General features: G+C 40.0%; 1 protein-coding gene across 5 annotated transcripts in view; it reads right to left on the reverse strand.

Moving 5' to 3' along the window:
* Positions 1-25,214, reverse strand: part of garnl3 (GTPase activating Rap/RanGAP domain like 3) — a 224,577-nt gene that overhangs the window by 132,534 nt on the left and 66,829 nt on the right. The window contains exon 1 of one of the 5 annotated variants that reach the window (XM_061908272.1): positions 4,850-4,955. The exons of the other annotated variants lie outside the window; for them this stretch is intronic. Coding sequence (XP_061764256.1) covers positions 4,850-4,899 — 50 coding nt within the window. The 5' untranslated portion in view covers positions 4,900-4,955. Of the gene's footprint in view, positions 1-4,849; positions 4,956-25,214 lie in introns of those variants that run through there. 5 annotated transcript variants of the gene reach the window in all.

Genomic DNA, 25,214 nt, shown 5'->3' on the forward strand with positions numbered 1-25,214 from the left:
GTTCAAAACAGCACCACGAGAGAGCAATGTAGCCTCATACCCACATATATAAATACAAGTTAGTCCCGCTCGTCACACAGTCGTGTGCCAAATTCAGTTCAAACATTCAAAAAGGTAATTTTCTGCAGATTTTCGCCAAGTCCAGGTGTTGTTCTGTAACCAGTTCCTCCCAGATATTTATTCTAATCACTTTCAAACTTTACCCACACAGAATAGACATTTGGAGCTTGCTAAGTTTGGAAACTTTTAGGGTTTTATAACGGGACGTGGCTGAAGCATGGCAACCAAGATAATCCCTTTCTATAGTGCGCCAAAAAGTCACAACTTTACCGTAGAGCAGGGATTCGTACAGTAAATAGGTAAGGTTGTATTTTTGCCCTCATTCCTGTGAGAATCCTGCGTGTGACTGAAGGGTTAAAAAGTAGGACTATCCAAAACAACTACAGTGTTCTCAAACAACCCCTATGTAACATCTGTGAGCAGGTAATAATGTATCATCTCTTTCTCTGTGGGACTTATCAGGTCAATAGTGCAAAACTAACCCAAACCCACTGTAACTTCAAACGGAACTAGTTAGCTTGTAAATGTATTTATTTAGAAAAGAAAAAAAAAAAAAAAAAGATTTTATAATTAAAAAACAAAACAAAACGCTGGCCGCACAGTCCCCAGAATTTTACCATACATTTTCCGGTGGTTTTACACCAAATGACTGCCAATTGAAAAACTTTACCCCTGTTGTTTTAACAATACAATTCTGGTGACTGAGTTGCCAGTTTTTAAAGTAAAATCTATAAACATGTTTTGTTGAGTGCATTACTAGCTTGAAAGAGATCAGTATGAATATTTGGTAGCCAAAAGTTGGCTCCCAAATGACATGATGGGCCCCACTTTAGGCCTCCCTGCTCTATTCCCAGCAGGTACAAGACATTGATAGAACGTTGAGTATACATACATGTCCCTTTAAAACTGACTTTGAAACAATGTTGCAAAACAGTTGCATTTGTAAAATGCAAAATCCAGGTTGTTGTTCAAGAAATTACCGCATTTCAACGGTCAAATCAGCGTTACAACCTGACATTGAATACAAGTTGTCAAAAATATGTTGTTCTAGCGTTGTATTTGTGTTGCTAAGAAATGGTTGAAAAATGACCAAAATTCAATGGTCAAATCAACGTCAGGACCCAACATTGATTAAAGATCATCAAAAAGCATGTTGTTTCAACTTTGTGTTTGTGTTGTACAATTTTGGTTGGAAAATGACCAAAATTCAATGATCAAATGAACGTCAAAACCCAACATTGATTAAACATCATCAAAAAGCATGTTGTTTCAACGTTGTGTTCATGTTGGTTGGGAAAAATGACCAAAATGTAAGGGTCTAATCAACGTCAGAACCCAACATTGATTAAAGATCATCAAAAAGCATGTTGTTTCAACTTTGTATTTGTGTTGTACAATTTTGGTTACAAAATGATCAAAATTCAATGGTCAAATCAACGTCAAAACCCAACATTGATTAAACATCATCAAAAAGCATGTTGTTTCAACGTTGTGTTCACGTTGGTTAGGGAAAATGACCAAAATTCAATGGTCAAATCAACGTCAGAACCCAACATTTATAAAGATCATCAAGAAGCATGTTGTTTCAACTTCGTATTTGTGTTGTACAATTTTGGTTGGAAAATGACCAAAATTCAATGGTCAAATCAACGTCAAAACCCAACATTGATTAAACATCATCAAAAAGCATGTTGTTTCAACGTTGTGTTCAAATTGGTTAGGGAAAATGACCAAAATTCAATGGTCAAATCAACATCAGTGTTACGCCTGTTCGGCATTGTGGTGCCAGGTTCGATTCCCTCGAGGATGTGTCAAAACGAAGAACACAACAAAGGTAAGATACAACCAATTTATTCTAAATAACAGAAGGAGAGCTATAACAAAAACACTGGAGCTAACAAAAGGCAAACCAAAGACGCTAGTATGAGAACTAGGAGATACAAAATAGAAAATTAAACTGGCACGTTGGCACACAAAAAGGAGTAAATAAAACATCTAGCATGTGAGCTAATAACGAGGTGCGTAGCGTGAGAGCTCGCGAAAATAGTAGGAATTGCGTGAAAGCAAACGATCAAAACAGACATATAGTTGCGTGAGAGCAAACAAAGGGTGGTGATTACAAGAACAGGTGTGCGAGAACTGAGACTAGCAGGTGGAAATAATAAGTGACCATGGAAACGAACAAAACTGGAAGTAGACGGGTCAGAATGGAGAATGAAAACACAGATGGAAAAATAAACAACAACATGTGAAGATCCGAGTAACGGATTGTAACAATCAGAACCCAACATTGATAAAGATCATCAAAAAGCATGATGTTTCAACTTTGTATTTGTGTTGAACAATTTTGGTTGGAAAATGACCAAAATTCAATGGTCAAATCAACGTCAAAACCCAACATTGATTAAACATCATCAAAAAGCATGTTGTTTCAACGTTGTGTTCACGTTGGTTGGGGAAAATGACCAAAATTCAATGGTCAAATCAACGTCAGAACCCAATATTGATTAAACGTCGTCAAAAAGCATGTTGTACCAATGTTATATCTGCATTGTCAAATAATGGTTCTAAAATAACCAAAATTCATGGTCAAATCAACATCAGAAGCCAACAATGATTAAACTTCGTCAAAAAGCATGTTGTTCCAACATTGAATTTGCGTTGTAAAATATTGGCTGTAAAATGATCAAAATTCATTGGTCAAATCAACGTCAGAATCCAACATTGATTAAACGTCGTCAAAAACCATGTTGTTCCAACGTTATATCTGCATTGTCAAATAATGGTTCCAACATAACCATAATTCATTGGTAAAATCAACGTCAGAACGCAACATTAATTATATTTCATCAAAAAGCATGTTGTTCCAACATTGTATTTGCATTGTAAAATCCATCCATCCATCCATTTTCTACTGCTTATTCCCTTTGGGGTCGCGGGGGACCGCTGGTGCCTATCTCAGCTACAATCGGGCGGAAGGCGGTGGACACCCTGGACAAGTCGCCACCTCATTGCAGGGTCAACACAGATAGACAGACAACATTCACACTTACATTCACACACTAGGGCCAATTTAGTGTTGCCAATCAACCTATCCCCAGGTGCATGTCTTTGGAAGTGGGAGGAAGCCGGAGTAGCCGGAGGGAACCCACGCAGTCACGGGGAGAACATGCAAACTCCACACAGAAAGATCCCGAGCCTGGGATTGAACCCAGGAATACTCAGGACCTTCGTATTATGAGGCAGACGCACTAACCCCTCTGCCACCGTGCTGTCACGCGTTGGAAAATATTGGTTATAAAATGACCAAAATTGATTGGTCTAATCAACGTCAGAACGTCGTCAAAAAGCATGTTGTTCCAACATTGTATTTGCGTTGTAAAATATTGGTTGTAAAATGACCAAAATTCATTGGTCCAAACAACGTCAGAACGTCGTCAAAAAGCATGTTGTTCCAACGTTAGGTTCGAGTTGCTCAACATCAGGACCTATTTCAACAAGTACTCAACATATTAATGTCTTGTGCCTGTTGGGTTGTGTCCATGCATAAATTAATTTTTTTCTGCATGTCTGCAACTCTCGTATCTTTTGCTCGACGAATAGACAAATTGTGTATGACACACAGGTGCCACACAAACAACCATATATGGCAGGGGTAGGGAACCTATGGCTCTAGAGCCAGATGTGGCTCTTTTGATGACTGCACCTGGCTCTCAGATAAACCTTAGCTGACATTGCTTAACACGATAAGTAATGAATAATTCCGCTGGTAATCACGATGTTAAAAATAACGTTCAAAATATAAAACATTCTCATCCGTTTTCTACCGCACCTGTTCAAGCAATAACAATGTTATTAAAAAAGAATTAGAGACTTATTATACTCTTAAAAATGTTGGTTTTACTTAAAAAATGCACGCACTTAGTTGTATTATTACTTCGGTACTCTTGTCTTGTTCTGTATATTGTACAGTATTTTGTATTTCTATAGTGTTTTTTTATGTTTTACAGGATTACTTGTTATTTTCATTAGGTAGTAGTCTGTTTATTTCAATTGTTAGTTTTTCTTTTATTACCTCTTGAGTTTTTATTTTACCTCATATTTGTTCCCACAACCGCACCTTAAGTTGGAGTCTTTAATCTCGTTATATGCAAATATAATGACAATAAAGTCTATTCTATTCTATTTTATTCAGTGTTAAAAAATATAATATGGCTCTCACGGAAATGCATTTTAAAATATTTGGCTTTCAGGGCTCTCTCAGCCAAAAAGGTTCCCGACCCCTGATATATGAAGAAAATATGTTGTGGTCTAATGTTACGCCATCATGCAGAACAAAAACAGTTTCTACTTCTTTTTTTTTTTCCCCCGTTTTTTTTATTTTTAATACATTTTCCGTCCTGCTTGCATCATATGCTCAGACATTTTATTTCACGGCAGCATTTGGATGCATGCAATCACTTTAATGACACACGGCAGCAGTTTATAGCCGCAAAATGCATTAAGGAACACGTTGCAAATAATTAAGGTGTGCGTTTTAAAAGAAGTGTATACGACAAAAGCAGCAGTGCAGCAACAAAATATGACAAAAAACTTCCTCCAGCTTGAAAGCCGTATTGGCACAGGTGATTAGCTGATTTAATAAACTTTAATGAGTGTAAGGAACACCCCAGCGGACATTAGCGCGTCTAATTGCAGCGGGGAGGATAGGAGGAGGAGGAGGAGGAGCATGCAACAGATGCAAGGTGACATGCAAAGCTTGCGAGAACATTCTTTTCTCTGCTTTTACCGCTGATTGAAAGTCAACAGTTTGCTGGCAGCTGGATCCACGCTGTTCATGTCCCCACGTCACCGCGTCGCCGCTTCAACAAACAATAAAAGAAGGTCTCCGTCCCGCCCCCCGCCCCCCCACCCCTCCAGACCTCTAGCGGCGCAGGGTCCTCCAGCTAAGCGCGCAGCATCAGCATCACTGCGGCGCCGACACCAGCTGATCCACGCACAAAAACACCCGCTCCCGAGTCCCTTCTGGCTCTGCACTGAAAGCCGAAGAGAGAGAGAGAGCGAGAGAGAGAAGAAATAAAGCGAGAGAGAGAGAGAGAGAGAGAGAGAGAGTGAGAGTGTGTCACTGTCTCATCCCACCCTGCCGCTGACCCCCCCGACATCAATGGTGCGTGTGCGTGTGTGTGTGCGTGTGTGTGTGCGTGTGCGTGAGTGAGCATGTGCGTGTGCGTGAGTGAGCATGTGCGTGTGTGTGAACACGACACTTTTTGCCTGTAGGGTCTGCAAGAGTGGACCAAACCCACCCCCAACCCGCTTCTCTCTCTCCCTCGATGAGACGTGAAAGAACGACACAGCTGTTACAGCCACGCCCCTTAAGTCACCTGCAGCCCAGAGGGGTGTCAAGCCAAATTTGTGCCCAGCCGAAATAAGTGCTCAGTGGTGTGTGCGCATGCGCGCACCTGCGCAGTCCAGCCGGGCAGTTTGTTGGCAGGGCGGCCATCATTGACAAACCAACGTGTGTGTAGCGAGAGAGAGACCATCCTAGTAGTGATTTAGCTAGACTCTGGTTAGGGTTAAGGTTTCTCCATATTTAATAGCCTAAGTCATGGGTGTCAAACTCTGGCCCGCGGGCCAAATTTCGCTCGCCGTGCAATTTAATTTGGCCCTTGAGGCAATATGAAATTATGAAATTAACATTAGAGGTGGCCCACCGGTATTATAAAGCGGCTGAGCCGCTAATACTCATACTTACCAACCATCACGACTTTCCAACCATTCTGCAACCAAGGCTTCAAATAAAAAAGAGGCATTAAATGTTTTATTTAAATATTATTTAATATACCATTGATGTCTTTCGTTTGTTTTTTGAAAGTTGATTTTGCACTATTAAGTTTTATTAGTATTGCTTGTTCCATATTCATTGTTAAAGGGGAACATTATCGCAATTTCAAAAGGGTTAAAAACAATAAAAATCAGTTCCCAGTGGCTTGTTGTATTTTTTGAAGTTTTTTCCAAATTTTACCGGTCCCGGAATATCCCTAAAAAAAGCTTTAAAGTGCTGGATTTTCGCTATTTGCGATGCGACTATCAATTTCCCTGTGACGTCATATAGTGCTGCCAATGTAAACAAACAATGGCAGATACCACAGCAAGATATAGCGACATTAGCTCGGATTCAGACTCGGATTTCAGGGGTTTAAGCGCTTCAACAGATTACGCATGTATTGAAACGGATGGTTAGAGTATGAAAGTATTGAAGAAGAAACTGAAGCTATTGAGCGAATAGCTATTGACGCTATTCATAGCCATAGCATGGCCGAATAGCTGCGTTAGCATAGCCGGTAAAATGTGCGGACCAAACGATCAGGACATTCGCATCTTGTGACACTGGAGCAACTTAAATCCGTCGATTGGTAAGTGTTTTTTTTCGCATTAAATGCGGGTGGAAGGAAACGTAATATAGTTGCAAATGCATCTGCAGGTTATCCATACATCTCTGTGCCATGTCTGTTTTAGCACCACCGGTAAATAGCATGTTAGCATCGATTACCGTAGCATGTTAGCATCGATTAGCTGGCAGTCAACATCAACAAAACTCAACTTTGTTATTTCGTTGACTTTATCGTTGCAAATTCATCTGCAGGTTATCCATACATCTCTGTGCCATGTCTACCTTAAAACCGCCGGTAAATGGCGTGTTAGCATCGATTAGCGTAGCATGTTAGCATCGATTAGCTGGCAGTCACGCCACAACCAAATGTGTCTGATTAGCACATAAGTCAACATCAACAAAACTCACCTTTGGGATTTTGTTGACTTTATCGTTGCAAATGCATCTGCAGGTTATCCATACATCTCTGTGCCATGTCTGTCATCGCCGGTAAAATGATTTTGCATGTCACTATAAAGTTATATAAGCCTTGCTTGTTAAATATTCAATGCAAAATTTGTTTGGGTCCCTATTAAAAGGTTCAGTTGTTCAACCTTGGCCCACGGCTTTGTTCAGTTTAAAATGTTGGCCCACTCTGTATTAGAGTTTGACACACCTGGCCTAAGACAATATATATCACAGTAACTTTGGTATGATACGGTTTTTCTCCTCGTATGCACTCTCACTGAGGCCACAGGGGCAATTATTTTGCAAGCCGTCCCATACACGCTTGGGCACTTATTTCGCTTGACACCGGAAACCCCTGAAACAATCGGGGGGGTCGGCGATTATGCAGCTGAGCCACATCAGAGTGGCCAAAGAGCCGCGGGTTGCCGACCCCAGTTTTAAAGGAACTCAAAGCGCTTTGACACTATTTCCACATTCACTCATTCACACAGTCATGGCGGGAGCTGCCATGCAAGGCGCTAACCAGGACGCATGAGGAATAAGGGTGAAGTGTCTCGCTCAAGGAGACAACGGACGTGACTAGAATGGTAGAAGGTGGGGATTGAACCAGGAACCCTCAGGTTGCTGGCACAGTCACTCTCTCAAATGCGCCACACCTCCCTGTTACATTATGTATTAATTAATTCATCTACCTTTAGTTCCATTATGTATTCATTCTTTCATCTCCCTACTGTTCATCATGCATTCATTCATTTATCTAACTACTGTTACATCATGTATTCATTAATTTATTTACCTACTGTTCCATCATGTATTCATTCATTCATCTGCATACTGGTACATTATGTAATTATTCATTCATGTACTTACTGTTCCAGCATGTATTCATTCATTAGCTACCTACTGGTCCATTGTGTATTCATTCATTTATCTACCTACTGTTCCATCATGTATTCATTCATTCATCTACCTATATTTACAACATGTATTCATTAATTGATCTACCTACTGTTCCAGCATGTTTTCATTAATTTATCTAACTACTGTTCCATCACATATTCATTCATTTATGGTACCAAAATTATTTCGATACTTTTCTAAATAAAGGGGATTGAATTATTGGCTTTATTTTAACAAAACATCTTAGTATACATTAAACATATGTTTGTTATTGCAATTTAGTCCTCAAAGAAAATAGTGAACATACTGGACTACTATTCTTTTAGTAGTAAGTAAACAAACAAATTATTCTGCTGACGTATACCTTAACATATTGTGTTATCATTCAATTATTTTGTCAACATTATTGAGGACAAGTGGTGGAACATTAATAATGAATCTACTTGTTCATTTACTGCTAATATATGCTTACTTTCTCTTTCAACATGTTCTGTGTACATGTTTGTTAAAATGTAATAATCACTTATTCTCCTGTTGTTTGATACTTTACATTAGTTTTGGATGATACCACAATTTTGGGTATCAATCCGATACCAAATAATTACAGGGTCCCACATTGGTCATATTCAGAGTCCTAATGTGTCCAGGGACGTATTTCCTGAGTTTAAAAACATAATATGAATTTAAAAAAAATGAAAGAAGATGTGATGCCAAAAAATATTGACGTAATCATAGTAATATCAACTAGATTCGCGCCTGCACTTGGTAACGTTACTGTGGATGTCAGATGTAGATCCACCCATAGCGCTTGTTTACATTTTGACGCCGGTGAGTTACGGTGTGTAGTCAAGCATGATTAGCTATTCCTCGTCCTGTAGGGATGATACTTGTAAGAAACATGCAAACCCCGTTTCCATATGAGTTGGGAAATTGTGTTAAGATGTAAATGTAAATGGAATACAATGATTTGCTAATCCTTTTCAACCCATATTCAGTTGAATGCACTACAAAGACAACATATTTGATTTTCAAACTCATAAATTTTATTTTTTTTTTTGCAAATAATTAACTTAGAATTTCATGGCTGCAACACATGCCAAAGTAGTTGGGAAAGGGCATGTTCACCACTGTGTTACATCACCTTTTCTTTTAACAACACTCAATAAATGTTTGGGAACTGAGGTAACTAATTGTTGAAGGTTTGAAAGTAGAATTCTTTCCCATTCTTGTTTTATGTAGCGCTTCAGTCGTTCAACAGTCCAGGGTCTCCGCTGTCGTATTTTATGCTTCATGATGCGCCACACGTTTTCGATGGGAGACAGGTCTGGACTGCAGGCGGGCCAGGAAAGTACCCGCACTCTTTTTTTTTTACGAAGCCACGCTGTTGTATCACGTGCTGAATGTGGCTTGGCATTGTCTTGCAGAAATAAGCAGGGGCGTCCATGAAAAAGACGGCGCTTAGATGGCAGCATATATTGTTCCAAAACCTGTATGTACCTTTCAGAATTAATGGTGCCTTCATAGATGTGTAAGTTACCCATGCCTTGGGCACTAATGCACCCCCATACCATCACAGATGCTAGCTTTTGAACTTTGCGTCGATAACAGTCTGGAGGGTTCGCTTCCCCTTTGGTTCGGATGACACAGCGTCGAATATTTCCAAAAACAATTTTAATTTGTCGACTCGTCAGAACACTTTTCCACTTTGCATCAGTCCGACTTAGATGATCTCGGGCCCAGAGAAGCCGGCGGCTTAGAGCTTTAACTTGCACTTACAGATGTAGTGACGAACTGTATTTAGTGACAGTGGTTTTCTGAAGTGTTCCTGAGCCCATGTGGTGATATCCTTTAGAGATTGATGTTGGATTTTGATACAGTGCCGTTTGACGGATCGAAGGTCACGGTCATTCAATGTTGGTTTCTGGCCATGCCGCTTACGTGGAATGATTTCTCCAGATTCTCTGAACCTTTTGATGATATTATGGATATCATGTAGAGGTTGAAATCCCTAAATTTCTTGCAATTGCACTTTGAGAAACATTCTTAAACTGTTTGACTATTTGCTCACGCAGTTGTGGACAAAGGGGTGTACCTCGCCCCATCCTTTATTGTGAAAGACTGAGCATTTTTTGGGAAGCTGTTTTTATACTCAATCATGGCACCCTCCAAATACGCGTTTGAAGAGCAGTCCTCAACTTTATCAGTATTTATTGCAACCTTTCCCAACTTCTTTGTCACGTGTTGCTGGCATCAGATTCTAAAGTTAATGATTATTTGCAAAAAATTAAAATGTTTATCAGTTTGAACATCAAATATGTTGTCTTTGTAGCATATTCAACTGAACATGGGTTGATAATGATTTGCAAATCATTGTATTCCGTTTATATTTACATCTAACACAATTTCCCAACTCATATGGAAACGGGGTTTGTACTTTATTTGTTGCCGTGGAGGTCAGGATTAGTGATTTAGAAGTAGCTAAAACACTGGCGACGGCAGATGGACGTTAGCCGCTAGCTAGCTAGCCATGTTTTAAAGCACCTCTTCCTAAGGAGGTTTCAGTGTTATAACTTCACCTTTATCTTGAGTTTTAAGCCAAAATACGTCCGTTCTCCCTTTTCTGTCTACACATTGAGTCTACTTGTAAGTACTCTGTGATTGTGTGCCGCCGTACATGTTCCTCTGCTCCTAAACCATCAATGACTCGACGTGACGGGACCGGTACATTTCAGAGGCAGTATAGTAGCGAAAATGATTCATTAGTATCGCGGTACTCAACTAATATTAATACTAATATCCTACAACCCTAATACCTACTGTTACATCATGTATTCATTCATTTATCTACCTACTGTTACATCAAGAATTCATCCATTTATCTACCTACTGTTCCGTAATGAATTCTTCCATTTATGTACCTACTGTTCCATCATGTATTCAAATATCTACCCACTGTTCCATCATGTATTCATTCATTTATCTATCAATCAATCAATCAATGTTTAATCAATTTTCTTACTAAAGAATTGCATAAAGTCATCAGCAGAGTGGATGGAGCTAATGGAAGGGGTCCCTTGTTGGGTTAGCGATACTACCGTACTAAACAAAAATTTAGGATCGTTTTTATTACGGTGGATGAGATTTGAGTAATATTTAGCTTTAGCTAAGGTAAGCATGCGTTTATAAGTTATTAAACCATCACTCCATGCTTGATGGTGCACCTCAAGTTTAGTCGTGCGCCATTTGCGTTCCAGCTTTCTACATAATAATTTCTGAGCTCTGTTTCTTCTTTTTTGGAGCCTTTTTTAACTTTAGCGGTGCTATGTTATCAATGGTTTCGCGCAGGGCGTCGTTAAAGTTGTTAGTGAGGTTATCAATAGAGCCCACATATTTTGGGAATGGTGCAATTACCGAGGGCAGTAGGTCAGCAAGAGTTGTCGTTGTGGCCGTATTAATGTTGCGGCTGCTATAGCAGTTATTATTATTATTAGCTTGCCGAACATGAGTCTGAACTTCGAATTTTATAAGGTAATGATCGGACATTACTTTAGTATACGGGAGTATCATAACTTTGGAAACGTCGATGCCTCTGACAAGCACTAGGTCTATCGTATTACCGCTGCGATGCGTCGGTTCATTTATTATTTGTGTAAGACCACAGCTATCAATTATAGTCTGGAGCGCCACGCACGGTGGGTCCTATGGTGTATTCGTATGGATATTAAAGTCCCCCATTATAATTATATTATCGGCGTGTGTCGCAACGAACTCTGAGAATTCATTGATAAAGTCCGAATAGGGCCCTGGGGGGTGGTAGATAACAGCCAGGTGTAGAGGCAGCGGTGTGACAGACCTCATAGTGAGCACCTCAAACGATTTATATTTATTATTTATGTTTAGGACTAAGGTTAAAGTTTCCGTTGTATATTAGTGCGACCCCCCCACCCCTTTTAAGAGGACGGGCAATATGCGCATGTGTAAAGTTAGGAGGACATGCCTCATTTAGCGCAAAAAAGTCGTTTGGTTTAAGCCAGGTTTCGCTGAGACCGATGACGTTAAGATTGTTGTCTCTGATGATATCATTAACTAACAACGTTTTGGGAGACAATGATCTTATGTTTAAAACACCTATATTATAGGTAGTGGGCTGTTTTAGGGAATTTTTGATCAAATTATCCGTAGTAGAAATATTAATAATGTTGTGTTTATTATGCCCAGTACATTTAGTATAATTACGACCATATCTAGGAATTGATACGACGGGAATTTTCCGATTGTTTGATTGTTGCTTTGATAAACTGCACGCATCATGGTTAGCCACTTCAGTAGAACACATGTTCCGATTGTTTGTTTGTTGCTTTGATAAACTGCACGCATCATAGTTTGCCACATTGGTAGAACACATGTCCAACTGTGAAAAAATCAAATCAGAAAAAACTTGATCTAATTTAACTGACTCCTTACCCAGACCAGTAGTCTCGCAACAATCAAACAATCGGAAAATTCCCGTCGTATCAATTCCTAGATATGGTCGTAATTATACTGAATGCACTGGGCATAATAAACACAACATTATTAATATTGCTACTACGGATAATTTGATCAAAAACTCCCTAAAACAGCCGACTACCTATAATATAGGTTTTTTAAACATAAGATCATTGTCTCCCAAAACGTTGTTAGTTAATGATATTATCAGAGACAACAATCTTAACGTCATCGGTCTCAGCGAAACTTGGCTTAAACCAAACGACTTTTTTGCGCTAAATGAGGCGTGTCCACCTAACTTTACACATGCGCATATTGCCCGTCCGCTTAAAAGGGGTGGGGGGGTCGCACTAATATACAACGAAAACTTTAACCTTAGTCCTAACATAAATAATAAATATAAATCGTTTGAGGTGCTTACTATGAAGTCTGTCACACCGCTCCCTCTACACCTGGCTGTTATCTACCGCCCCCCAGGGCCCTATTCGGACTTTATCAATGAATTCTCAGAGTTCGTTGCTGATCTAGTGACACACGCCGATAATATAATCATAATGGGGGACTTTAATATCCATATGAATACCCCATCGGACCCACCGTGCGTAGCGCTCCAGACTATAATTGATAGCTGTGGTCTCACACAAATAATAAATGAACCCACGCATCGCAACGGTAATACGATAGACCTAGTGCTTGTCAGGGGTATCACCGTTTCCAAAGTTACGATACTCCCGTACACTAAAGTATTGTCCGATCATTACCTTGTAAAATTCGAGGTTCAGACGCATGTTCGTCAAACTAATAATAATAATAACTGCTATAGCAGCCGCAACATTAATACGGCCACAACGACAACTCTTGCTGACCTACTGCCCTCGGTAATGGCACCATTCCCAAAGTATGTGGGCTCTATTGATAGCCTCACTAACAACTTTAACGACGCCCTGCGCGAAACCATTGATAACATAGCACTGCTAAAGTTAAAAAAGGCTCCAAAAAAGCGCACCCCGTGGTCTACAGAAGAAACTAGAGCTCAGAAATTATTATGCAGAAAGCTGGAACGCAAATGGCGCACGACTAAACTTGAGGTGCACCATCAAGCATGGAGTGATGGTTTAATAACTTATAAACGCATGCTTACCTTAGCTAAAGCTAAATATTACTCAAATCTCATCCACCGTAATAAAAACGATCCTAAATTTTTGTTTAGTACGGTAGCATCGCTAACCCAACAAGGGACTCCTTCCAGTAGCTCCACCCACTCAGCTGATGACTTTATGCAATTCTTTAGTAAGAAAATTGAAGTCATTAGAAAGGAGATTAAAGACAATGCGTCCCAGCTACAACTGGGTTCTATTAACACTGACACGATTGTATATACGGCGGATACTGCCCTCCAAAATAGTTTCTCTCGTTTTGAGGAAATAACATTAGAGGAATTGTTACAACGTGTAAATGGAATAAAACAAACAACATGTTTACTTGACCCTCTTCCTGGGAAACTGATCAAGGAGCTCTTTGTATTATTAGGTCCATCAGTGCTAAATATTATAAACTTATCACTTTCCTCGGGCACTGTTCCCCTAGCATTCAAAAAAGCGGTTATTCATCCTCTTCTTAAAAGACCTAACTTCGATCCTGACCTCATGGTAAACTACCGACCGGTGCCTCACCTTCCCTTTATTTCAAAAATCCTCGAAAAAATTGTCGCGGAGCAGTTAAATGAACACTTAGCGTCTAACAATCTATGTGAAACCTTTCAATCCGGTTTCAGGGCTAATCACTCCACGCAGACAGCCCTCGCAAAAATGACTAATGATCTATTGCTAACGATGGATTCTGATGCGTCATCTATGTTGCTGCTCCTCGATCTTAGTGCTGCTTCCGATACTGTCGATCATAATATTTTATTAGAACGTATCAAAACACGAATTGGTATGTCAGACTTAGCCCTGTCTTGGTTTAACTCTTATCTTACCTATAGGATGCAGTGTGTCTCCCATAACAATGTGACCTCGGACTACGTTAAGGTAACGTGTGGAGTTCCCCAGGGTTCGGTCCTTGGCCCTGCACTCTTCAGCATATACATGCTGCCGCTAGGTGACATCATACGCAAATACGGTGTTAGCTTTCACTGTTATGCTGATGACACCCAACTCTACATGCCCCTAAAGCTGACCAACATGCCGGATTGTAGTCAGCTGGAGGCGTGCCTTAATGAAATTAAACAATGGATGTCCGCTAACTTTTTGCAACTCAAGGCCAAAAAAACGGAAATGCTGATTATCGGTCCTGCTAGACACCGAACTCTATTTAATAATACAACTCTAACATTTGACAACCAAAAAATTAAACAAGGCGACACGGTAAAGAATCTGGGTATTATCTTCGACCCAACTCTCTCCTTTGAGGCACACATCAAAAGCGTTACTAAAACGGCCTTCTTTCATCTCCGCAATATCGCTCCATTCTGTCCACTAAAGACGCTGAGATCATTATCCATGCGTTTGTTACGTCTCGTCTCGATTACTGTAACGTATTATTTTCGGGTCTCCCCATGTCTAGCATTAAAAGATTACAGTTGGTACAAAATGCGGCTGCTAGACTTTTGACAAGAACAATAAAGTTTGATCACATTACGCCTGTACTGGCTCACCTGCACTGGCTTCCTGTGCACTTAAGATGTGACTTTAAGGTTTTACTACTTACGTATAAAATACTACACGGTCTAGCTCCATCCTATCTTGCCGATTGTATTGTACCATATGTCCCGGCAAGAAATCTGCGTTCAAAGGACTCCGGCTTATTAGTGATTCCCAAAGCCCAAAAAAAGTCTGCGGGCTGTAGAGCTTTTTCATTTCGGGCTCCAGTACTCTGGAATGCCCTCCCGGTAACAGTTCGAGATGCCACCTCAGTAGAAGCATTTAAGTCTCACCTTAAAACTCATTTGTATACTCTAGCCTTTAAATAGACTCCCTTTTTAGACCAGTTGATCTGCCGTTTCTTTTCTTTTTCTTCTATGTCCCACTCTCCTTTGTGGAGGGAGTCCGGTCCGATCCGGTGGCCATGTACTGCTCGCCTGTGTATCGGCTGGGGACATCTCTGCGCTGCTGATCCGCCTCCGCTTGGGATGGTTTCTTGCTGGCTCCGCTGTGAACGGGACTCTCGCTGCTGTGTTGGATCCGCTTTGGACTGGACTCTCGCGACTGTGTTGGATCCATTATGGATTGAACTTTCACAGTATCATGTTAGACCCGCTCGACATCCATTGCTTTCCTCCTCTCCAAGGTTCTCATAGTCATCATTGTCACCGACGTCCCACTGGGTCATTATTGTCACCGATGTCCCACTGGGTGTGAGTTTTCCTTGCCCTTATGTGGGTCTACCGAGGATGTCGTAGTGGTTTGTGCAGCCCTTTGAGACACTAGTGATTTAGGGCTATATAGGTAAACATTGATTGATTGATTGATCTTCCATTTAAATCTGGCTTCAGGATGGAGGGAAGTGGTGTTCTGTGGGGATTAGCCTTCTGCTTTGTTTTTAGCCCCGCTCGACATCCGCGTTTCCGAACACACCGCTGGCGTCTGCTCCGTAGACGGCCACCGCTGCTACTATACTCCGCTGCTTCACAGGCCGCTGGATGTAGCCGCCGAACTATTCCCGTGCTAGTTAGCAGGTCTAGCAAGCACGCGTCTATCAGTCCAAAACGGCCCGATATGTCCACATCCAGAAGTGTCTGGCGGTCGTACGTGATCACGGAGTGACCACGATGTGAGCCAGCCATGAAGTTTGCAGAATTGTCCGGTATTTCTGCCAAATGTTCCATCTTTAGCAAGTGCTCCGCGATGTTGCAGCCCGTCCGGGCGCCGCCATCTTGGTGTCTTGTCAACCTACTGTTCTATCATGAATTCCTCCATTTATCTACCTACTGTTCCATCATGTATTCAAATATCTACCCACCAGTAAAGTGCAGTCAGGGGCCAAAGAAAAGAAAAAAATGTAAAATGAAAAAAAAAGTAATTATATTGTTGTATGTATCCAATGAATATACTATAAAGTTATTTTCCATTTAACTTCACCAGTTTTAAATTATTTTTTATTCAAAATCGCTTAATTTTCATATTTGCCGTTCAAATACTGAGAATTACTTGCGGTGAATCACAGCCAACTGAGCCTCCCGTGGATTGCGCAATGACTCGGCTAACTGCTGTCTGCTGTGCAGTGAGACCGTATTGCTATATGAATTATATTATACATTTCCATAGTTTAGTTAGCTGAGGTATATAATGTACAGTCTATTTTGTCAACAACTGTGTGTGTGTAACGTATTTCTTGTGCTGGGCAATCATAAAACTGCTGCGAAGACGTACAGTGTGAGGCTCCTGTTCTCCGGCCTCCTGGTGGTAGGGGGTGCTAGTGATCCCAGAGATCATTCTTGCACTACTCGGCTAGGCCGAAGCCGGTATGTTTTAAAGTTGTCTTTGCCTGCATATCATAAAAACAATCATCCAACATTTTACAACTAATTGTAAACTTATAGGTGCCGACCATCAGGGCCCAGCGACGAAAGAGTGTGTCGATGTTGAGATGTTAAGCCGTGTTGGTAAGTGAATTTGTTTGCTAATAGTAGCTACTAGCCGTACCCATGTATTTTCTATGGGCGGTTAGTATCAGAGCCAGAGGAGCCTGTTCAGTGCTAGACTGCTTCATCCCAAGTGCAGGACTAATAGACTCAAGAACTCCTTTGTCCCACACGCCATTAGACTGTACAACTCCTCTCTGGGACGGGGGACGGGGGGTATTAGGATGACAGGGGAGGCAAAACATTAACAGTGCAATACGTTTTCATAACATGGTCACTACTGCCTACTTTGTCTTGTTATATTCTTATTTTACTGTTATATTGTTATTCCGATTGTTTTTATTATTTTTGTAATATTTCTCTATTTTGTTTCCTTTTAAACCCCCATTATTTACTTTTTACTTTTTTCTTTAAATTGATCTCAACTCTGTCCACTGCTGCTGGAATTTTAATTTTCCTGAAGGAACTCTCCTGAAGGAATCAATAAAGTACTATCCATCTATCTATCTATCTATCTATCTATCTATCTATCTATCTATCTATCTATCTATCTATCTATCTATCTATCTATCTATCGGGTTTTAATCCCGTTTCTTCCAATGTTTCTGATCCGATTGAATTTATATTTACGTCGAGTCTTTATTTTGGGTACTTAAATATGGTGACTGAGTATTGTGGCGTTTTAAGGCCATCTGCATTTTTTATGCTACAGTAAAGACAATGAATGAACACGGCCGCTGGAGCGCAATTACACCTGTCATAGTGACAACATTGTGACAGTCGTGTTTGTTATTTTCTACATACATGTGATTATTTAATATTGTTAATGTTAGTAGTATTATGGCTAATAATGATAATAATAAGTGTAATTTATTTATACTATACTATACCAGCTAAAGTACCTGCTACCTTAAGCTAACGTACCAATGATTGTCACACACACTAGGTGTAGTGAAATTTCTCTTCTGCATTTGACCCATCCCCTTGTTCATACCCTGGGAGGTGAGGGGAGCAGTGAACAGCAGCGTCCGGGAATCATTTTTGGTGATTTAACCCCCAATTCCAACCCTTGATGCTGAGTGCCAAGCAGGAAAGAATGCTGTTACGAGCTTTTAAACACAACCCGTTAAGTGCTGCCAATCAAAAGGTGAATAAGATACTCTATAGGGTTTATATGTTTATAAATCTGACTGTTATGAAGTCAGTGCCTCACCAGCCATGAACCTCACCGCACGTCACTGCAACCCACTGTTCCATCATGTATTCATCGATTGACCTACCTACTGTTCCATCATGAATTCATCCATTTATATACCTACTGTTCCATCTTGAATTGATTAATTGATCTAACCACTGTTCCTTCATGTATCCATCCATTTATTTAACCACTGTTCCATCATGTATCCATCAATTTATCTACCCATTGTTAATTTATGTATTCATTAATTTATCTATCTCCTGTTCCTTCATGTTTTCATTCAATTATTTACCCTACTGTTCCATTATGTATTACTTAATTAAATTCCCCTTGTCACAGCATGAATTCATTCATTTATCTACCTACTGTTCTATCATGAATTCTTCCATTTGTGTACCTACTGTTCCATCATGTATGCAAGTATCTATCTACTGTTAGATCACGTATTCATTCATCTACCCCCTTTTATCACGTATTAATCCATTCATGTACCTACTGTTCCATCATGAATTCATCCATCTATCTACCGACTGTTCCATCATGTAGTCATTCATTTATCTACCTACTGTTCCATCATTTATTCATCCATTTGTGTACCTACTGTGCCATGATGTATTCATTCATTTATCTACCGACTGTTTCATCATGAATTCATTCTTTTATCCACCTCTTGATCCATCATGGATTCATCCATTTATCTACCCACTGTTACATTATGTATGCATTCATTTATCCATCTGCTATTCCTTCATGTATTTATTTAATTATCTACCCTCCTGTTCCATCATGTATTAATTCATTAATACATCCCTTTTTACAGCACAAATTCATTCATTTATCTACATACTGTTCCATCATGTATTAATTCATGTATCCACCCACCATTCATTCATGTATTCATCCATTTATGTATTCATCCCTTTATCCACCTACTGTTCAATCTGGTATTCATTCCTTTAGCTGTAGGGGATTATGTTAGTGTTATTTCCCGTTTGAAGGGCTCTCATGTAAAAAAAAAAATGAAAATAAAGAAAAAAAAACTGATTAAGAAGGCGTGCTTCAGCTATAGAAATATTCCAATCATAATGATTCATTCCTAAATTGCGGAAATTCATTAACCGTGGTCAGGCCCCGTGCTAATTAGCAGCGATAAATGAGGATTTACCATTCAGTTTTTCATACATTATTTCATTCATACTCCAAGCACACATCCACCATTCATTTATCCTCCCATCCATTATGTCCACATACTCATCTACCTGAGGGACAAGAAAAACAAGTACAAACAATCATGAGAGAAAAACAAACTGAAAGTACACAATCAATTAGGGAAGGCGTTAAAATGACAACGAGACTTGAATGCAAAATACAGTAGCTGTGAGGGCAAGAGTACACACACACACACAGGTGAAAGGTGAGCTCTGTTAAATCTGATACCTCCACAAAAGGCCACAGCCCACACACACACACACACACACACACACACACACACACACACACACACACACACACACACATACACGTAGGGAGTGCCTGCAGGAATGCTCGTCTCAGGCTACACACAACTGGGCCGCGCATCAATATTTCACCGACCGAAACCCCGCGTGTGTGTGTGTGTGTGTGTGTGTGTGTGTGTGTGTGTGTGTGCGTGCGTGTGTGTGTGTGTGTGTGCGCGTCACTGGAAAAGACCTCAAGTAAGAAACTGGCACACACGTCGTCTTCTTCTTCTTCCACACATCTTTGCCCGAGTGACAATTGTTATTAATAACTCCCGTTGAAGTGCGTCAATAACAGCTGGGGCGGGAGCTCGGACGTGGAAAATAGTGCCTTTTTCTCACGTCGGCATAATGCAACAAGCCGCCCACCCCAGATATTGTAACACCCCTGCCTCTAATTAGATCCCCGAGGCTAATCACACACACACACACACACACACACACACACACACACACACACACACACACACACACACACACACACACACTGTTGCACGCAAACAACGAGCTGGACCATGAGACGTTTTGTACCAAGGAGAGGTGGTGATGGTGGGGGATCCTGTTCTGCATGGGGGTGGAGGGTCCCCGGGGTCATTTCTTATCCCATGTGCGAAAAGTGACGGCAGGCAGTGTTCTCTCACAATAGACAACAACATACAACACAGCATTAGCGTTTAGAGCAGGGGTCACCAACCTTTTTAAAACCAAGAGCTACTTCTTGGGTACTGATTAATGCGAAGGGCTACCACTTTGATACACACTTAAATAAATTGCCAGAAATAGCCAATTTGCTCAATTTAGCTTTAATAAATACATTCATATGTATAACAAAATGGGTATTTCTGTCTGTCATTCCGTCGTAATTTTTTTTTCCTTTTACGGAAAGTTTTTTGTAGAGAATAAATGATGAAAAAAACACTTAATAGAACGGTTTAAAAGAGGAGAAAACACGAAAAAAATTTAAATTATATTTTGAAACAGATTATCTTCAATTTCGACTCTTTAAATTCAAAATTCGAAATTAAAAAAAGAATTTATGGAACATCATTAGTAATTTTTCCTGATTAAGATTCATTTTAGAATTTTGATGACATGTTTTAAATAGGTTAAAATCCAATCTGCATTTTGTTAGAATATATAACAAATTGGACCAAGCTATATTTCTAACAAAGAGAAATCAGTTTTTCTTCTAGATTTTTCAGAATTTATTTTTTAAAGGAAATTAAAAATACTTTGAAATAAGATTTAAATTTGATTTTACAGATTTTCTAGATTTGCCAGGATAATCTTTTTGAAATTTAATCATAATAAGTTTGAAGAAATATTTCACAAATATTCTTCATCGAAAAAACAGAAGCTAAAATGAAGAATTAAATTAAAATGTATTTATTATTTTTTACAATAAAAAAAATCAATTTACTTGAACATTGATTTAAATTGTCAGGAAAGAAGAGGAAGGAATTTAAAAGGTTAAAAGGTATGTGTTTAAAAATCATTTTTGAGTTTGTATTTTTTCTCTAAAATTGTCTTTCTGAAAGTTATAAAAAGCAAAGTAAAAAAATAAATGAATTTATTTAAACAAGTGAAGAACAAGTCTTTAAAATATTTTCTTGGATTTTCAAATTCTATTTGAGTTTTGTCTCTCTTAGAATTAAAAATGTCGAGCAAAGCGAGACCAGCTTGCTAGTAAATAAAAAAAATAGAGGCATCCCACTGGTAAGCGCTGCTTTTTGAGCTATTTTTATAACAGGCCAGCGGGCTACTCATCGGGTCCTTACGGGCTACCTGGTGCCCGCGGGCACCGCGTTGGCAACCCCTTATTTAGAGCAATAGACGATATTTTACGGTAGTCATTTGTAGTGGCGCACACAATTATCAGAATAGCGTTGTTTTTTTTCATTCTGATAATACATTTCTTCTTTAAAAATCGATTTAAAAGAAGAAAAAAGTGTGTTTGAAAAAATGAAAACAGTTGTTTTCCTAAAAAACAATCCGTTTAAAAAAAAAAAAAAAAAACATTTCTAGGCTCTCTACATGCAACCAGAAGGAGCTTTCAAACCCAAAGGCTGTTTTGAGAATATTTTCAGTAGAGATGCGATGGCTTTTTTGGCGATATCCGATATTCCGATAATGTCCAACTCTTAATTACCGATTCCGATGATATCAACTGATACCGATATATGCAGTTGTGGAATTAACAGATTATTATGCTTAATTTTGTTTTGATGCCCCATTCTTCAACTCAAGTTATGGAGAAAAATGCCAACATGACACTGCCATATTTATTATTGAAGTCACAAAGTACATTATTTGCTAACACGATTTTTTTAACATGCTTCAAAACAGCAGCTTGGAATTTGGGACATGCTCACCCAGAGAAAGCATGAGGAGGTTGAGGAGGGCCGGGTTGGGGTGGCCGGGGTTGAGGTGGGGGCGCGGGGGGTATTTGGGGTGTATATTGTAGTGCCCCGGAAGAGTTTGTGTTATTTGTTCTGTTGTGTTTATGTTGTGTTACGGTGCCGATATTTATCCCGAAATGTGTTTGTCATTCTTGTTTGGTGTGGGCTCAGTGTTAAAGTTTGTTTATACGGCCACCCTCAGTGTAACCTGTATGGCTGTTGACCAAGTATGCTTTGCATTCACTTGTGTATGTGAAAAGCCGTAGATTTTATGTGATTGGGCCGCCACGCAAAGGCAGTGAAATTAAAGGTTTATTGGGGCTCTGTACTTCTCCGTACATCCGTGTACCACCCCGTACAACGGCGTTTCAAAAATTCTACTTTTTCAAACCGATAACGATAATTTCTGATATCACATTTTAAAGCATTTACCGGCCATTAATATCGGCGGTCCGATATCATCAGACATCTCTAATTTTCAGTAAAAATTATTATACCAAATAATAGATTACAAAAATCGGTTTCAATTGAGAACAGAGTTAAAAGCGAGGGTCGACTATGAATCAAATCATTACCCGAGGAATTGGAATCGGAACCCGATCGGATCTTTACACTGTAAAAAAAAAATCCTATTTTCATGGTTAATTTACTCTAAATTTCTACAGTAATTTTTCTTTTTTTTTTTTAAATAAGTTATAAAACTGTAGAATTGAAGACATTATCTGTAAATAAACAAACCGCCTGTTAGTAATATGCCAGTAAAAACAAACTACGTATATTTACATTTTTTTTACAGAAAATACCAAATTAATTATACATATCATTTTCTGTTTTCTCAAATTACTTTCAAATTCATGTAAAATTACAGTAGTTAACTTTCATTTAATATTTAGCTTGTTATATATAAGTCTATGTTCATACTAACAATCTAACAATTTTATATGTAATTTTAAGGTAAATCTTATTTTTTCAATATTATGTGTATTTTTATATTCAAGTTGAAAAATATATGTAGCCTGTTATATAAAGGTTTATGCTCATACTAACAATTTAACATTTTTTTCTGTAATATGACACACATTAGTGACTGAAAGACATACTTGATCAACAGCGAACAGCCATACAAGTAACACTGAGGGTGGCCGTACAAACAAATTTAACACTGTTACAAATATGTGCCACACTGTGAACCCACATCAAACAAGAATTACAAACACATTTCTTCATCGTAACACAACATAAACACAAAAGAACAAATACCCAGAATCCCAAGCAGTGCTACTCTTCCGGGCTACACCCCCGCAGCCACCAAACCCCGCCCACCTCAACCGACGTATGGAGGGGGGCGGTGATGTGGGGTGGTGGCGGGGGTGTAGCCTGGAAGAGTAGCGCTGCATGGGATTCTGGGTATTAGATCTTTTGTGTTTATGTTGTGTTATAGTGTTCTCCAGAAATGTGATTGTCTTTCTTGTTTTATGTGGGTTTACAATGTGGCGCATATTTGTAACAGTGTTAAATTTGTTTTTACAGCCACCGTCAGTGTGACCTGTATAGCTGTTGATCAAGTATGTCTTGCAGTCCCTATTTTATGTCCAACGAAGCCTTATACATCATGCATTTCAGTCAGCACGCTCTTCATATAGTGAATGTGCGAACGCGACGAAAGTTTGTCGTGGACGATGAAGGCAGTGCTGTCACGGCATCCCCTTTAAATACTTGTCCAGGCAAACATCGGGACAATCTTTTGCGAGGGTCACAGGAAGTCTCTCGGTAAAATCGGGAGGATTGGCAAGTATTGTGTTAGGGCGGGATAGCCATTTAAAGAAGGATTACTTAGCAACAAGGTAAACCGAGTTTGAGACCCCTGATCTTAACAATTCCGAAAAAAATCTGTAAAATAATGGTATTTTTCTGTGGAACTGCCAGCATTGTCACTTCATTAAAGTTAGTTGATCATAATAATTTGAAAAAACTCTGTAGAATAAAGGTATTTTTCTGCAAAACTGTTTGCATCGTCACTTTATTAAAGGTGGTTGATCTTAATAATTTAGTAAAAATCTGTAAAATTATGATATTTTTCCGCAAAACGTTTTATGAATATTTCTGTAAATATAATGTTTTTGATCATTAATTGGTTTACAATTTTTTACTTTAAATTTTATGGTTTTTGTTTGGCAGCCGTAGCTGCCAGTAGATGACTGTTTTTTAACATAACTTTTTTTACAGTGTAGGTGAGTCACACCATGTTTGACGCCCGCTTATTGTCATGGCCCAAGTCCGGCCTAATAACATAAAAACAAGAAAACTAATTTTGCTTTCTCATCCTCTGTGGCGGGCACTAGGACCATGCTCACACCCAGCAGAATGGGTGTGGTTTGTTCTCCAGGGAAACACTTTAAAAGTGCATGTTGTGTTGTGTTTGTTAGCATTCTTATGTTGGCAGTCTGCAATAAACACTTCAAAGAAACAACGCTGCGTTTCTTGCATTTGCCACATTGGTGACCCCGACGTGATCGCGCAGAAGAGTTGTCTTCATCGGCCATGTCACCCCAGTCTCCAGCAACCTGCATGCTTCCAGAGTTCTGGCAGAGCGACCCGGCATCATGGTTCCAGCACGTAGAGTCTCTTTTCAACCTGCGAGGGATAGCCGGCGACGACTCCCGGTATCACTTGGTTGTGACATCACTCGATCAGGCGACCACTCGCCGCGCGATGCAGCTTTTACGAAACCTTCCAGAGAGCAGCAAGTACCCCGCCTTCAAGAATCTCCTGCTTCGGAGATTTACTCTGACTGACGCTGAGAGGTCGTATAGACTTCTTTCGCTGTCGGGTCTGGGCGATAGCACCGCCGTGGATTTAATGGACAGTATGCCGTCGCTGCTGGGCTCCAAGGAGGCCGGGTTCATTTTCCCGCACCTTTTCTTGCGGCAGTTTCCACCTGCGGCCCGTGCGATGCTAGCTAACTCCGGCGATTACCGGTGCTTGGTTGAAAAAGCTTCTAGCTTCCAGACGGTTTGCCGTGCAGAGCGTGGAAGCGCCCCCGCTGCAGACGATGGGGAACGCGGACTCAGCGGTAGTGGCGGGAGTCGCTACCCGGGAAAGGCGCGAAGCAAGCCAGTGCTTCTTCCATCAACGTTTTGGCACCAAAGTTCGACGGTGTGTACCTCCTTGCTCCTTATGGGCCCCGGGAAGACTCCAACGGCGGCGTTCAGTAGTGGCTGCGGGCGCCGGCGAAGCTGGCGAGCGGCTTTTC

Source organism: Nerophis ophidion, linkage group LG08, assembly GCF_033978795.1.
Source record: "Nerophis ophidion isolate RoL-2023_Sa linkage group LG08, RoL_Noph_v1.0, whole genome shotgun sequence".
Taxonomy (NCBI): domain Eukaryota; kingdom Metazoa; phylum Chordata; class Actinopteri; order Syngnathiformes; family Syngnathidae; genus Nerophis; species Nerophis ophidion.